At 39.5% G+C, this 13,093-nt stretch overlaps 1 protein-coding gene across 3 annotated transcripts in view; it reads right to left on the bottom strand.

Annotated features, from left to right (window-relative positions):
• Positions 1-847: 847 nt before the first annotated feature.
• Positions 848-13,093, bottom strand: part of IPCEF1 (interaction protein for cytohesin exchange factors 1) — a 63,769-nt gene continuing 51,523 nt past the window's right edge. For all 3 annotated transcript variants that reach the window (XM_051801690.1, XM_051801689.1, XM_051801691.1), the window contains 2 exons: positions 9,730-9,920; positions 848-6,287 (listed from right to left, as the gene is read on the bottom strand). In XM_051801690.1, coding sequence (XP_051657650.1) covers positions 6,087-6,287; positions 9,730-9,920 — 392 coding nt within the window. In that variant the 3' untranslated portion in view covers positions 848-6,086. The remainder of the gene's footprint in view (positions 6,288-9,729; positions 9,921-13,093) is intronic.

Raw genomic sequence — 13,093 nt, 5'->3', positions numbered from 1 at the left:
TTCATATCCTTTTTTATTTTTGTGTGGGAGAAGGTAAAACTACCATAAGCAGCTTCAACTGTCAGAATAATTTGGGTAGGTCCTAAGGCATCTAGGACACAGGGACTGGTTACTAAGCTATGGTATGATGACACAAGCTGTTTCCTTGTAGAAATGCTGTATACCTGCATCCTCAAAATGAACCAGATGGGGTGCATAAGCCTCAGACACTGGTAGCTACAATGCTTTCCCAAAGAAATGGATTTTCTGTGTTATAGGCTGAGTCATCTAAAATCAATCATTTTGAGATCATACATCAAGGCTGCTGAACTATCAATGAATTACATGCATATGTCATTTTTAACTTACTGCCAGCTTATAAACCACTCCCTTTGCATTTTTACCAAGAGGAAATAAATTAGAAAAATATTTTTTTTCCAGAGCAGACAGGTGTTAGAACTTCTCCCATGGCAAATTTCAAGGAATCTGGTACTCTCTTCAACACCTTACCATCTTTTGTCAGTGTTGAAATGCTCAGCTTTTGGCAAGCTTAGCTCCTATTACCCTTATGCAGAGATGAGAATTTCAGCCTGATCTTAGCTCAGAGCTTTTCTATTCTACTTTTCCTTTTTTCACATCAATTTTTGTTTCAGTTCATAATGAAGCCAGTTTTTAAAAAATGCAAGAGTACTGCAGCTTGAAGCAAAACAAAATGATATAAATCTTCAAGTGTCAAGGAAATGCTCACTAACATCTTAAAATGTCTGCTGCTTTGAAATGCCACACACAAAACAGGAAATTCCACTTTGGCTCTACTACTGTAAGAAAACCACTCTAGCTTCCTGTTAACAGAAAGACATGTTTCATATAAATGAAGTAAGCCCAGGCCCTCGTTACAGTTGGTTACTTTTGTATGATTGAACAAGCAAAAGACCAAAAAAAAGCCCAAACCCCAACCACAAAACAAGGAGTTCCTCACATAGAATTATGCTTACATGGACTCCTTTGCTACTTGAAGAGTTAAAAAACCCCAAATTTTCATATTAAATCTGTAATAGACCTGTAAGCTTACAGGTTGACACAATAGGTGCAACATGCCTATAGTTTTTCCAAGTTAGAAATAATTTTAAATGCTGAATATCTAGAGAGTTTTAAATTAAATACCGCACTTTTTCTTCTCCTCCCTCTTTTGCTGTCTCAAAACAGCCTTTTCTCTCCATCCAAGAGCTTCCTCCAAAATTAAGATTATTTGCGAAAAAAAGAAAAGTAGCATATTATTTATTCCTATTTATTCCTGTTCCAGGTAAAACCTCAGTATTGATTAAATCATCAGAACTATATGCAGAAATGATTCATAATTCCTACATGAAATCTCTCCGATCATAAGAGAAAAGGAAAGGAAATATGATCCCACTTCATTCTGGTAGCTCCTGAGATCTACACCACCAAAAGAGAGAGATTCAATTTCCAAAAAAGCTACCAGAGATAGGCTGCAGAAACAGTTGCAATTAGATATTCTTATCAGTAATTCAAAACTTTGCATTGCTGGACTTAATGCACCAATACCAAAAGGCTTTACTGACAGAGAAATGATTGTGCATGTGTACACATACACACACACACACTTTCTCCCAGAAAAGTACAAAAACCAAGTCCTGTGAGGCAGATGGTTAAAGAATTCCGGACATTCACACACTAGGGATGCACAGCTCCCTACACTATGAGTCAATAGTGCAGGTCTTCCAAATCCAGCCTGACAAATACCAATTACTCCAAGCATCACTGAGCAGAGCACAGAGTAGTCCAAATTTCTCTTGTTGAGGTGGGGCCCCGCTGTTTCCACTGGCTGTAGTTGTCAGCTTGTGCACGCTTCTGTCTCCGATTGTGCCTTTCACGGTGCTGCGCAGCCCCTTGTGATGAACCCAACAATAGGTGAAAACTGTCATAATAATTAGCAATGCTAGAAAATTAATCCTGTTTTACTGTAATTTTCACTTCACGTTTTCCATGCTTTCCATTTGTTTTGGGTCTAAATAGTAGTTGGAGAGAATGGAGTTAAGCTTCCAGCACTGTACTTGCATAAAACTCATACATTTGTTTTCTTGAACACAGGAATTTGTTAAAAATAATAACTGGATTAAAGTAAGCCCATTCAAGACTTTTCTGTTCTTTTCTAAGAGGGAGATACAGCACATTCTCAGCAGTTCTCCACAACCTTAATAGTTCAACAATAAGTATCTACTGACCATCTGAAAGACAGTAATTTAAAAGCTATTTTAGGCTACGTGATCTGTCAGAACCAATAGTAGAGTTTGGGCAGTCCAAGGACATTTGTCTATCTCTGTTTGGAAAGCTGTTTTGTATATGCTTATACAAGCACAGTGTGAAAAGAGCCAACACAACATGTACAGGCCACATAATGTTTTTCCTTTGTATACTGCAAATCTACTTCAGCAAATCGAGTTGACTAGGACTGTGCTCAGAACTGCAAGGCACTGACTTGTCTGGCCCAGCTCAACAAGCCACTTGAATATGTGCTTGTTTTCTAGACCTAAGTGAAGATGCTTTGAAGAAAAATGGTGTTTACATGCTTCGTTTCATGAGAAACTCGCATGCATGATAGAAAATGTACATGTAATTTGACCTCCAATATTTATCAATTACTCAGCACCAAGTAGTTACAAATGAGATGGACCAAGCAGATTAATCCCTACACTCCTAATTTTCAGTGTGCTCTCAGCAGTTAATTGACATCATGTCACTGTGAATGGTGAAAGATTAAAACAAACAAACAAACAAAAATCAACAAAAAAACCCCAACTTTAAAATGGACACAGTATTTAAGATGCAATTACTCTAAACCAAATTGCACTAGGTATTAAGCTTGCTTAATGTCTGTCAACTTCTAGTTAGAATTAGTGAAGTGAGGAAATCACCACTCATATGACGATTTCCTGAAAACAATAGTTTTTTAACCATACAGGGTTTTGTATCTTCTTCCCATTTTAGTAATTATCACCTACTTCCAGGTCTCAGCTAACATTTATTCCCCACTAGCAGACCAATCCCAATTATTATGTCCTGACCCAATATCAGTCCTTACCCTCAAACTCCAAAACCCCTTTATCCCTGAGGCAGGGATGCTATACCAAGCATAGGCCTGCTTCTACATTCAACCCATTTCCCTGATCCTCTTCCACTAAAGCCAATATCAAAGGATTCTACAACCTTCCCTCAGTTTCCCCTTTCTTATAGTTTGCAGTCTGCTCCTCAGTTTTCACACTCAGCATAGCCCTAGCTGCCATTTTTTATGCACTGAGACATAATTCCATGTCTCTATTTTAATAGAAAAGCTAGTGAGTATTAAAAATGCAGTATCAACAATTGAACTAATCACTACACAGATGGAAAAGATTTCACGTGTTCTCACTAGCACTATTAATTTTTGTTTTCTCAGTCAAGCTGTGATAAAACATATAATGTATAAAGACAGGTGACAATGGCTGCATCTCTATAGTGTACTTTGCTTTAAAAGATAAATTGTGTTGAAAGCTAATGACAAAGAATATCTTTATAAAATAGCCAACAGAAGATTGTCACAGTTCCTGTAGTGGCATTTGAGAATGGTGGGCTGTAGCAGGTTGACCCTGGCCAGATGCCAAGAACCCACTAAAGCCACTCTCCCTCTGCAACTGGACAGAGGAGAGAGAAAAAAAAACGGCTGAGGATTCATGAGTTGAGATAACAGCTGGGAGAGGTCAGTTACTGATTACCTTCATGGGCAAAACAGACTCAAAATGGGGATAGTACTTAAATTTATTACTAACAGGATAAGAGCCAAAGAGTGAGAAATAAAACAATCTTAAAAACTCCTTCCCCCCATCCCTCTTCCTTCCATGTTCTCCCTCCTCCCCCCCCCCAGTGGTGCAGGGGAATGGGGAATGGGGATTGCAGTCAGTTGTTGTTTCTGCCACTGCTCAGAGAGAGGAGTCCTTCCCCTGCTCCCGTGGGGTCCCTCTCGCGAGAGACAGTTCTTGATGGAACTCTCCAGCGTGAGTCCATCCCACAGGCAACAGTTCTTCCCAAACTGCTGTCCTGTGCGTCACTCCTCCATGGGGTGCAGTGCTTCGTGATTGAGCTGTACCAACATGGGTCCCCCATAGGGGCCATAAGTCCTATCCGGGAAAAACCTGCTCCAGCGTGGGCTTCCCTCTCCACGGGCCGCACATCTCCTGCAGGACCCCTCTCCATCCTGGGCCTTCCACGAGGTCACAGCCTCCTTCACACATCCACCTGCTCCAGTGTGAGTTCCTCCATGGGTTGCAGATGGGTCTCTGCACCCCGATGGTCCTCCATGGGCTGCAGGGGCACAGTTGCTCCACCAAGGTCTGCACCACCGGCTGCAGGGGCCTCAGCTCCAGCACCTGGAGAACCTCCTGCTCCTTGTTCTGCACTGACCTCAGTGTCTACCTTGGTGTTCCCATGTTCTCACTCTGCTCTTCCTGGCTGGAACTCTTTCTACTCATTACATTTCTGTTCTTAAATATGTTATCACAGAGGCATTACTATTACTCCTGATTGGCTTGGCCTTGGCCAGCAGCAGGAAGCCCGTCCTGGAGCTGGCTGGCATTGGCTCTGCCAGACAGGGGAAGCTTCTGGCAGCTTCTAACAGAAGCCATCTCTGTAGCACCCCCCCTCCCCTCCCCGGCTACCAAAATCCAGCCACAGAAACCCACTACATGGGCTAATTCTAGATTTTCAAAATTCAGCACTCTGCAAAATTCCTCATACTTGTACACCTGCAAAAGGTGGGAAGAATAAAAACCTAAACCTTATACTGAGGACAATGAAGCCAAAAATATGTGATCCTGCAGCAAAACCTCTAATTTTTGTTTCCCCAAAGAGAAATCCTGAAACTTTCCAGAAAACTTCTTTTCTGGCCATAAGTTGCACATATTTTCTTCATCTAAAATTCAAAGTCAGAAAATCAGAAGAAAAAGGTTAATCAGATGTCTCAAGGTCGTCTCAGTTGTAGAGCCATTACTGTGATTTATAATGGAACAAAAAACAAAGAGGCATTTGAAGTCAACCTATACCCACTTGCATGTGGGTGGGTTTGGTCCATGCATGCCTATTTATATTAGGAAATTAAGTATATATAAATATATAAATAAAACATATATATAGTACAGTCACATTCACATAAGCCATAAAATTACATATATTTACAAAAATATTTGCAGCTTTGTTTTATACATTCAGGTACACATCAGGAATTTAGTTATTTAGCTTCTGCCTTGTGAACTTGATCACCTTCCCAAGTAAGACTCTGGGATGAACTTGTACCTTATATATTCCCAATTGTCAAAAATAAGAATGAGGAAAAGAATCTTCCAAGGAATTCTGCCAAGTTCATAAGAAAAGTTGAAACTTGTCTCACTGAAGAGTAAATTACCTGTTAGCAAAAATTAAGAGACCTTTTCTTCATGTAGAAAGACAGTGCCTTGGCCTGGACCATAAATAAATTTGAAACTCAAAGAACATCAGGCAGGGCCCAAACTGGGTGCCTGGTGGCTGTCTGTTGTATAAACTCATGCATAATTACTATTCTATTTGTCTCAGTTTAAACTGGTACAGTGATGAAAGTGAATGAATGAAGATACGAAAATGCATATATCAGGTCACCTTAGAGGGTAAAAAGGCAGAGCAGACTACATCCTGTTGGTATTGGTTTAGCTTCATTTAAAGGTAAGTCATATGGTTAAAGCAATCCCAAGGATCTCACATTTATATGGGACATATTACACAGTTCTGTGATTTCCAGGAACTGGACATCCATAATTTTCTTCTCCAAAGACTGAAAAACATTTCTTCACTGCTTCATTAGTCTTCTTAGACATGCAGCCCAGATGATTCAGGCATGCATTTTTAACTTGGGGCATTTACTCTTTTGGAATGAAATGCGTTTTGCAAGAGAAATCGAAAGTTTGGAGAAGGGGTTGTTTTTCTTCTGAAGAACACTTGCAAAAAACAAACCTTAAGATACAGCAGATTAAAGTCCCTGTACATGAAGACCCATGGAGAAAAATTTTGCCATGAACCATTGATCATATTGCACTTTCAGTGATTAGCTGTGGAGTCATCTCTTGCTCCTCACCATTCTCTGTGGACACATTCAGGATCTCCTGTTGCTGATAAATATCTTGGACCAACATGATGTTTGTGCTCCTCCATTCTCTGTACTTCAGTGCTGTCAACTTCGGGTCCTCTAGCAACTGGTTAATTGTGGCCAAGTCATGTTCCTTACACTAGGAAGAAAACGAGTGGTTATTTCCCACAGAAACTGTCAAGCTCATTGTCCATAACAAAAACAGTCTGGGAACATTAAAGAACCATGTCACAAAGAGATGGCAAATTATCCATCCTCCTGGAAGCTTGTTCTCATTTTTAAGAGCATAGGTCATCAAAGTTAAGTCTGCTGGAAAAAATCCATCCTAGTTTAAAGCAAGTTATGATTTCATCTAGATTTTTTTTATAGGATTCTTAGCAAAACTTCACAAGGGAAGATTCATGTGAAAAATCACACATTGTTATGCTGTCTCACAAGTTAGTACTCGCTAAAACTAGACACGACAACATTTATTTCTATAAGTCAAACCAATTCTCACTTTCTCAAAAAATACTCCATAGCCACATTATAAATGTCTCTTCTCTGGGAGCTAGACTGAATATAATTTTGGATATGATTTGTGCACTGGCAGTAGAGTGGCTAGAGCACATGTGGCTGCCATCTCCCACCAGCTAATAAATCTACCACCACTAATAAATCTGGTGTGTACTTTTAGGCAAGAACAGCACAGACCATATATTGCAGGTACCCTGGTTCTCTTGCAAGACATAAGCAGTCACTGATATAGGGATACAGAGACACTGTATGTCACAGAATTACAAAATGGTTGAGCTTGGAATGAACCTCTGGAACTCATTTTGTCTAACCCCCTTCCTCAAGCAGCACCACCTACAGCAGGCTGCCTAGGACCATGTCCAGATGACTTTTGAATACATCCAAAGATGGAGACTCAACAGCCTCTCTGGACAGCCTGTGTCAGTGCTTGGTCAGCCTCACAGAAAAAAGGGTTTCTTGATACCCAGAGGAAACCTCCTGTGCTTCAGTTTGAACCCATAATTTCTGGTACTGTCACTGGGCACCACTGAAAATAGCCTGGCTATGTCTTCATTACACATATTGATGTTCATTGGTGTCATCACATGCTGTGACATTATGAACCACTTTGCTTTTCCAGCCCTTTTGGCCTATCCATGCGGGACAGAGAAGCCCACAGGATAGAGAAACCCTAGTTAGCAGCTATAATTTCTTCATAAAGGCACCATGCTGCAATAACAAACCTTAACTGCTTTTTCCTGGCTCCATCCCTCCAGTCTGTGTGTGAAAGCAATGGAATAGTTCTAACCATCTTCTGTTGCCACCAGTTCATCACACCTGAGGACACTCTGTGCTGGTGGTTGCCTTGAAAACAACCTGAAAATACTTCCACACATTTATTTCACTTCCTGGTAGTAGAAATCAGCTGTTTATACATCCATATTGCACTATTGCTGTCATGAACTTTCAACTGCTCTAATCTCTGTGATGGCTTAGCTCCTTTTTAAACACAAAAGCTTGTTCAGCTGTTCAGTGCCAGCCCTTGTAAGAGGACTGCTGGCATTGATGCAGAGGAATGCTCAGTTAGCCTAAGAGAAGAAGAGTGGAGATAACGAAGGAGAAGGGAGAGAAGAGTATTTCCACTGGACAAACTTGATGGCAATAAGTCACGCCATGGAATTTTTCCTGTAGCACTAAATCTATTTCCCACATTCACTATGACTGTGATGCATTTGCACATAGCTTACAAAGTATCCAAAGCATGTTTTGTTAATGATATATTGTGGCAGCAACATTAATCTGTTGTTAAAGATGTGGAGTCAAAGGTCAAAAATTAAAATTGCAGTGAAACTTGCATAAGTCACTTTTCAAACTAATAGGGTTTTAATTTAAACAGAGTACATATGGAACAGAAGCAAAAAAAATCCTGATTTTAAATTTCCAGTAGATCATTTCCAATTATCTTATGTCTCTACTATATGTTAAGAAAATAGACTTTAAAAGCACATAATTCCATTGATGTAAAGAATATGGCACTTTCCCACAGCAGGCATTTGCCTTTCAGACAGGCTAATTTACACACTGCTGTGTACAGAACTCTGTTTGTGTCTGTGCTGCATTTTCCCGGTCAATACTCCAGTTTCTTAGTTTGAAGAAAGCAAAAAAAAAATCGACACATTTTATAGATTATGACCACTTCAAAAAGGAGTTTTCCATATTAAACACAAGTGTTAGACAAGACTCACTTTATAAGCACTATTAATCACAACTTATACATACTCCCATGCTAAATCAATGCACGGTTGTCCTCCTTGCTCATGTCTGGCAGTAAGGCTTCCATTTAACTCCGTGATGAAAGTGATTGTCTCACAAAATACAACTCCATTTTTTACTAACTGGTTCTTAGATTTATTAGTGAAGTTCCCATCAGGGAAAATTTTGCAGAATGTTTCTGTATTTAGCTTCCTATGATATAAAATAGGCATATTTTTTAACTCTCTGTTATGTGATGGGCTCACTTCATTTCTGATGCAAATGAATACTGCTGTAGTCACTGCCATACCACTGAAGACTCTCTGATACTGAGGAGAGACTTCATCAGGTCTCATATGGAACCAGGGACAATGCCTAAATTCCCAATTGCCTTTTCAATTGTGTCTTTCAGAAATTTCAACACAAGCAGAGGTGCCAAAGCCAAGCCTCCCATTGCAAGTACTAGTGAAATCAGTGATTGTGCTGCTAGGATAAGTTTTTAGAATCACAGAATCATAGGACCATTAAGGTTGGAAAAGACCTCTAAGATCATCAAGACCAACCATTTTATGTGCATTTCTCCAGCTTACAATGCTTGAAGTCAAATACATGCATGTGAAACACGATATTCAATTCCTGCTTCTAATGCATACAAAAAGAAACAAGTAAAGCATTGGGTTTGCATTCATTCAGAAGCAGGCTTTGAAATCCCTTGACGCTTGATGCTGGCGAGTAAACAGCATCATAAATCCCCATATTCCAGACAGATTTACTAGCCCTTTTATGGGACGTCTCCTGAACCCCTACACCCCTCCAGTTTGAGATATATTTCCAAATTAAAAGCAGGATGCTTTTGTTATGAAAAATATTTTAGTTACAGGAGGTCTTTTACAATAACTTTGGCACATCCTGTACATTCTCTAATAATCACATAAGGAAAACTTTTTTTGGCTCAGGGTCATTTTCATGTCCTTTATCATCAACATACTTTGTCTGCTTTTCTTTTTTTAAGGCTCCCCTGTTTAGTGCGTTCAGCTGAGCTTGCAAGTTTTCCAGCTAGCTAAGAGAAGCTTTCTCTATTAAATTTTCCAAATAGGCTGGAAATTCTGCAAGAAGAGTCCCTTCTGAACTATTGCCTCTGCTTCCAGTTCAAATTGAACAACAAAACACAGATCAGTAATCAAAAAGAAGCAGAAAAAAAAATCAAAACCCAAATTCTCTGGGGCTTTCAGTAAATATGTAATTAGAGTTTGGCTGAAGTCTATGCAGCTTCTTTTTTCAGCCAAACTGTTTCTTTCTCTTAGGTTTTTCCTTGACCAGCTCTGCAAACTCACCTTTAATGTGCTGTTCAGCATTCGAATTTTGTGGAGTTTCTCATTAATGGAGGGGTTTTTGCTGCGTTTGATAAATGACTTCCTAAGTTCCTTCTTCGTTGACAGACGACGATCACCAATGGGAGACAGGCTTGCTTGCTCTAATGACTTGTAAAGTCTCTCCATCTCATCATCATCATATTTTTCCTGGTCTGCAAAGAAAATAGTAAATTGGGTATGAGAACATGAGTGCAGCAGCAGATAGCAGAAATGTTGTATTCAGCCACCAGGAAGGCTCCTAGCCAAGTCAAAAAGTAATGGTACCAGAGTTAAAACCAAGGGCAATTTTAGGGTAATTTCTAGGGTAATAATGCATATCAGAAAGACATACTTCCAAACTCAAATGTTTTTAAGAATCAGGTAATGATCCAAACAGATATGAGACTCTATCTGCACTAATAGAGCGCTGCTTTAATGCTCTGAATATATCACAGACTTTGTACAACTGCCAGTAATTCTGCGTTTGAATGAAACCAATTTTGATAGCATCTACACCCATTTGCCCCTCCCTACATGTTACAGACAGTGCATCACATTTCTGCCTAGTGACTCACAAGCCAAATTCTATTTGGTGTGACAATTCATCGCCAGGTTTTGGTAATTACTGAAAACAGAGTTTAAAAAAAATTGAGCGATTAAATGAAACATAGGAACATTTCAGGGGCCCCAAGAGAAGGTCCTTAGGAAACAGATTAAAGCAAGAATGCTTAAGGCATTTAATGCCTAGCCCCTGAGTTTCACAGATTGCAGCAGAGAATTTGCTTGTAGTGCCTCACAACAAAACCTTGATTATCTCCACCTCAATTATTCTGATGGCTCCCAAGCTGCAGGACCATCTTCCATGACAGTGAGGACATGAAAGGAAAAGCAAGTAAAGAGCTGAGAATAAAATAAGCATAAAATAAGATGAAAATTGAAGTAAAGACATTTCTCAGAATAAGACAACTTAAAAATGAACAGACAGAGGCCAAAAATGTACCAGGCATATGTAGGGGTATTTTAGTAGAAGGCCCTTTTCAGCAACAGACTGCGCAACTCACTTCTTGTCCTTCAGTCCGCACTGCAAGATTTTCTACTTCAGTGATTGCTAAAGGAAATCTTAAAGTTATCTCTGTTTTCAGGGTACTAATGAATCCATCAAAATCCACTGGAATAACATTCGCTTTTATTTCACTGAGGGTAGTAGTGCTAGTTCTTCCCAACTGCACTTCTCCACATGCCCATTGAACTGACTGGGCACTTTTTTCTTTTAATGAAATTTTAAACATTTACTTTTCTAAATCATGTTCAGTCAGCAAATATTTTCTGAACAAAAGGAAGAAGTCTTTTTGCTCACTCATGCTGCAGCCAAAAAGACTTCTCTAACACATCAGCACACTTAGGAGGCTGCTTCTTATCTTTTCCATGTTTTATAAAGTACATCATCCTTCTACACCCCTATTCTTTCTAAACATTTAGGTTACAAAAAAGGTTTATGATAAGCTACAATATTTGCCTTCACTGTGTTGTTGGCCTATTCTTCACTACTGTGTGGTTATAAAAAGCCTACTGTAACTTGACAAGAACTAAATATAACTTCCAACACTATTACGTTGCTGAGGGAGGAAAAGGAGAACTGTTGTATATTTAACAAGCTGCAGGAAACAAAAAAAAATGGAAGTGTAAGGCATAATACACAGCAGTAGTATTTCCTGAAAACAGTCGGCTCATACCATGAGGCTCATAATTGTAACTAGTTTCCTGCCTACTTTCTTGAGATGAAGAAGCTGTTTGTTTCCTTAGCCAGCTCCTGAACAGGACTGGCTGAATTCTACTGTAGACATCACCCATCAGGACTGTACACACTAACATTTTGAGAGATAAATTGACCTTTATCAGCTATCCAAGAAAAAGTGTATAAGAGGAAAAAAAAATTGCTTCAATCCTGTCCAGCAACTTCTAAATATAGTCAATCCATAGGGACATAAGGTTCCTTCTCCAGATACTTTTTGACGTTAACTCACAACATTCCTCAGTGTCCTAAAAGGGTTACAAAGTAGCAAGCATGAGAAAACACCCTCAGTGAGCACTCTTCTGTCATGCTAAGTACTCTGATATCTTTATACACTTGTGGGTGACTGTAAGGAGGACAGTAACACTAAGTACAGGAAAAAAAATGGAGCCAAAATCAGAAAAGCCCAGCAAAAGGCTCCCAGATGATGCACTTGACCAGCAATGTGCACTCATTTCTTGCAGTCTTTCAACACTTTGAACTTAAACTCCTCTCTTATTTCTTATTCTTCCACCATTCTCATCCCCCAAAGGATTAATTAGAATCATATAATTTCAGAAGGAAAGGAATGTACCAGATTCTTCAGATCAGGTGGATAAAAGGAAGTGACAGTAAAGCAACTACATGGAATTTTAGCAAACTGTTGCACAGTGAGGGTGAGTAAAACCTAGAGGGTGTGCAGAGCCAAGTATGAGTTATACAGTACTTTTGTCTCCATCTTTGATGAACTTCAACCACAGTTAAAAAGCAACAAATGAATACTTTAATATTGTGTTTTTGCATAGAAGTAGATACTGTTGCTGTTGACAGAGTATGTCTGCCAATAAATGTCTATAAGCTGAGGCCAGACTGTCTGCTACCTATCTGAAATTTTAACTTGTGTCCCGAGTTCCCCTGAGCCAAGCTCAGAAAGCAAAAGCCCACATTTTGCAGACTTGAAGCTGCCACTGAATGCCTTAGATTGATGCTGTAAATCTGAGAGGGGGAGAGGTAATGGAGGAAGGGCAAAGGCTTTATGTTTAGTGTTCAGTCAACAAACCCAATAAAATGATTTGTAATAAGAAAATATATTTCTTCTCACTCACACAATGGTGTGTTACAGTATTTCACAAGCCTCTTAACACCACAAAAGTAAACTAAGAAAGCACTGCCTGTAGTTTGCTTGCTTGCTTTTCCCATGAGAGAAAATTAGTGTTGGATAACAGAAATAAAGCAACATGACTCAGGGATTAAGCACAGACTGGAGTTTTTCTCTAGATTCAAGTATTCCCTGCACATTTGCCCAGAACTTGGTATTGCTTGCACCTGGAGTCAGAGCACTGACCTGCGGAGGAGCAAGTCTCTAACAGAGGCACAGGCATTCACCAATTATGTATTTTTAGGCTGCAGTGACTTGGATTCTTCCTATGAAAGAAACCTGTGGTGTCTAGACCATACTACTGGATTGTTACAAAATATTTGCTTTCCGTCAGAAATTAAAAATATATGCAAAAAACACACAGTGATACAAAGTCACAGCCCTGGTGTAAAAATGAACAGATTGTCTGTGTCAGC

This window comes from Manacus candei, unplaced genomic scaffold (assembly GCF_025592945.1).
Source record: "Manacus candei isolate 608988 ecotype Guabito, Panama unplaced genomic scaffold, ASM2559294v1 h1tg000052l, whole genome shotgun sequence".
Classification (NCBI taxonomy): domain Eukaryota; kingdom Metazoa; phylum Chordata; class Aves; order Passeriformes; family Pipridae; genus Manacus; species Manacus candei.
Note: the sequence above shows the minus strand (reverse complement) of the source record. Positions and strands in the feature narration are given on the sequence as shown.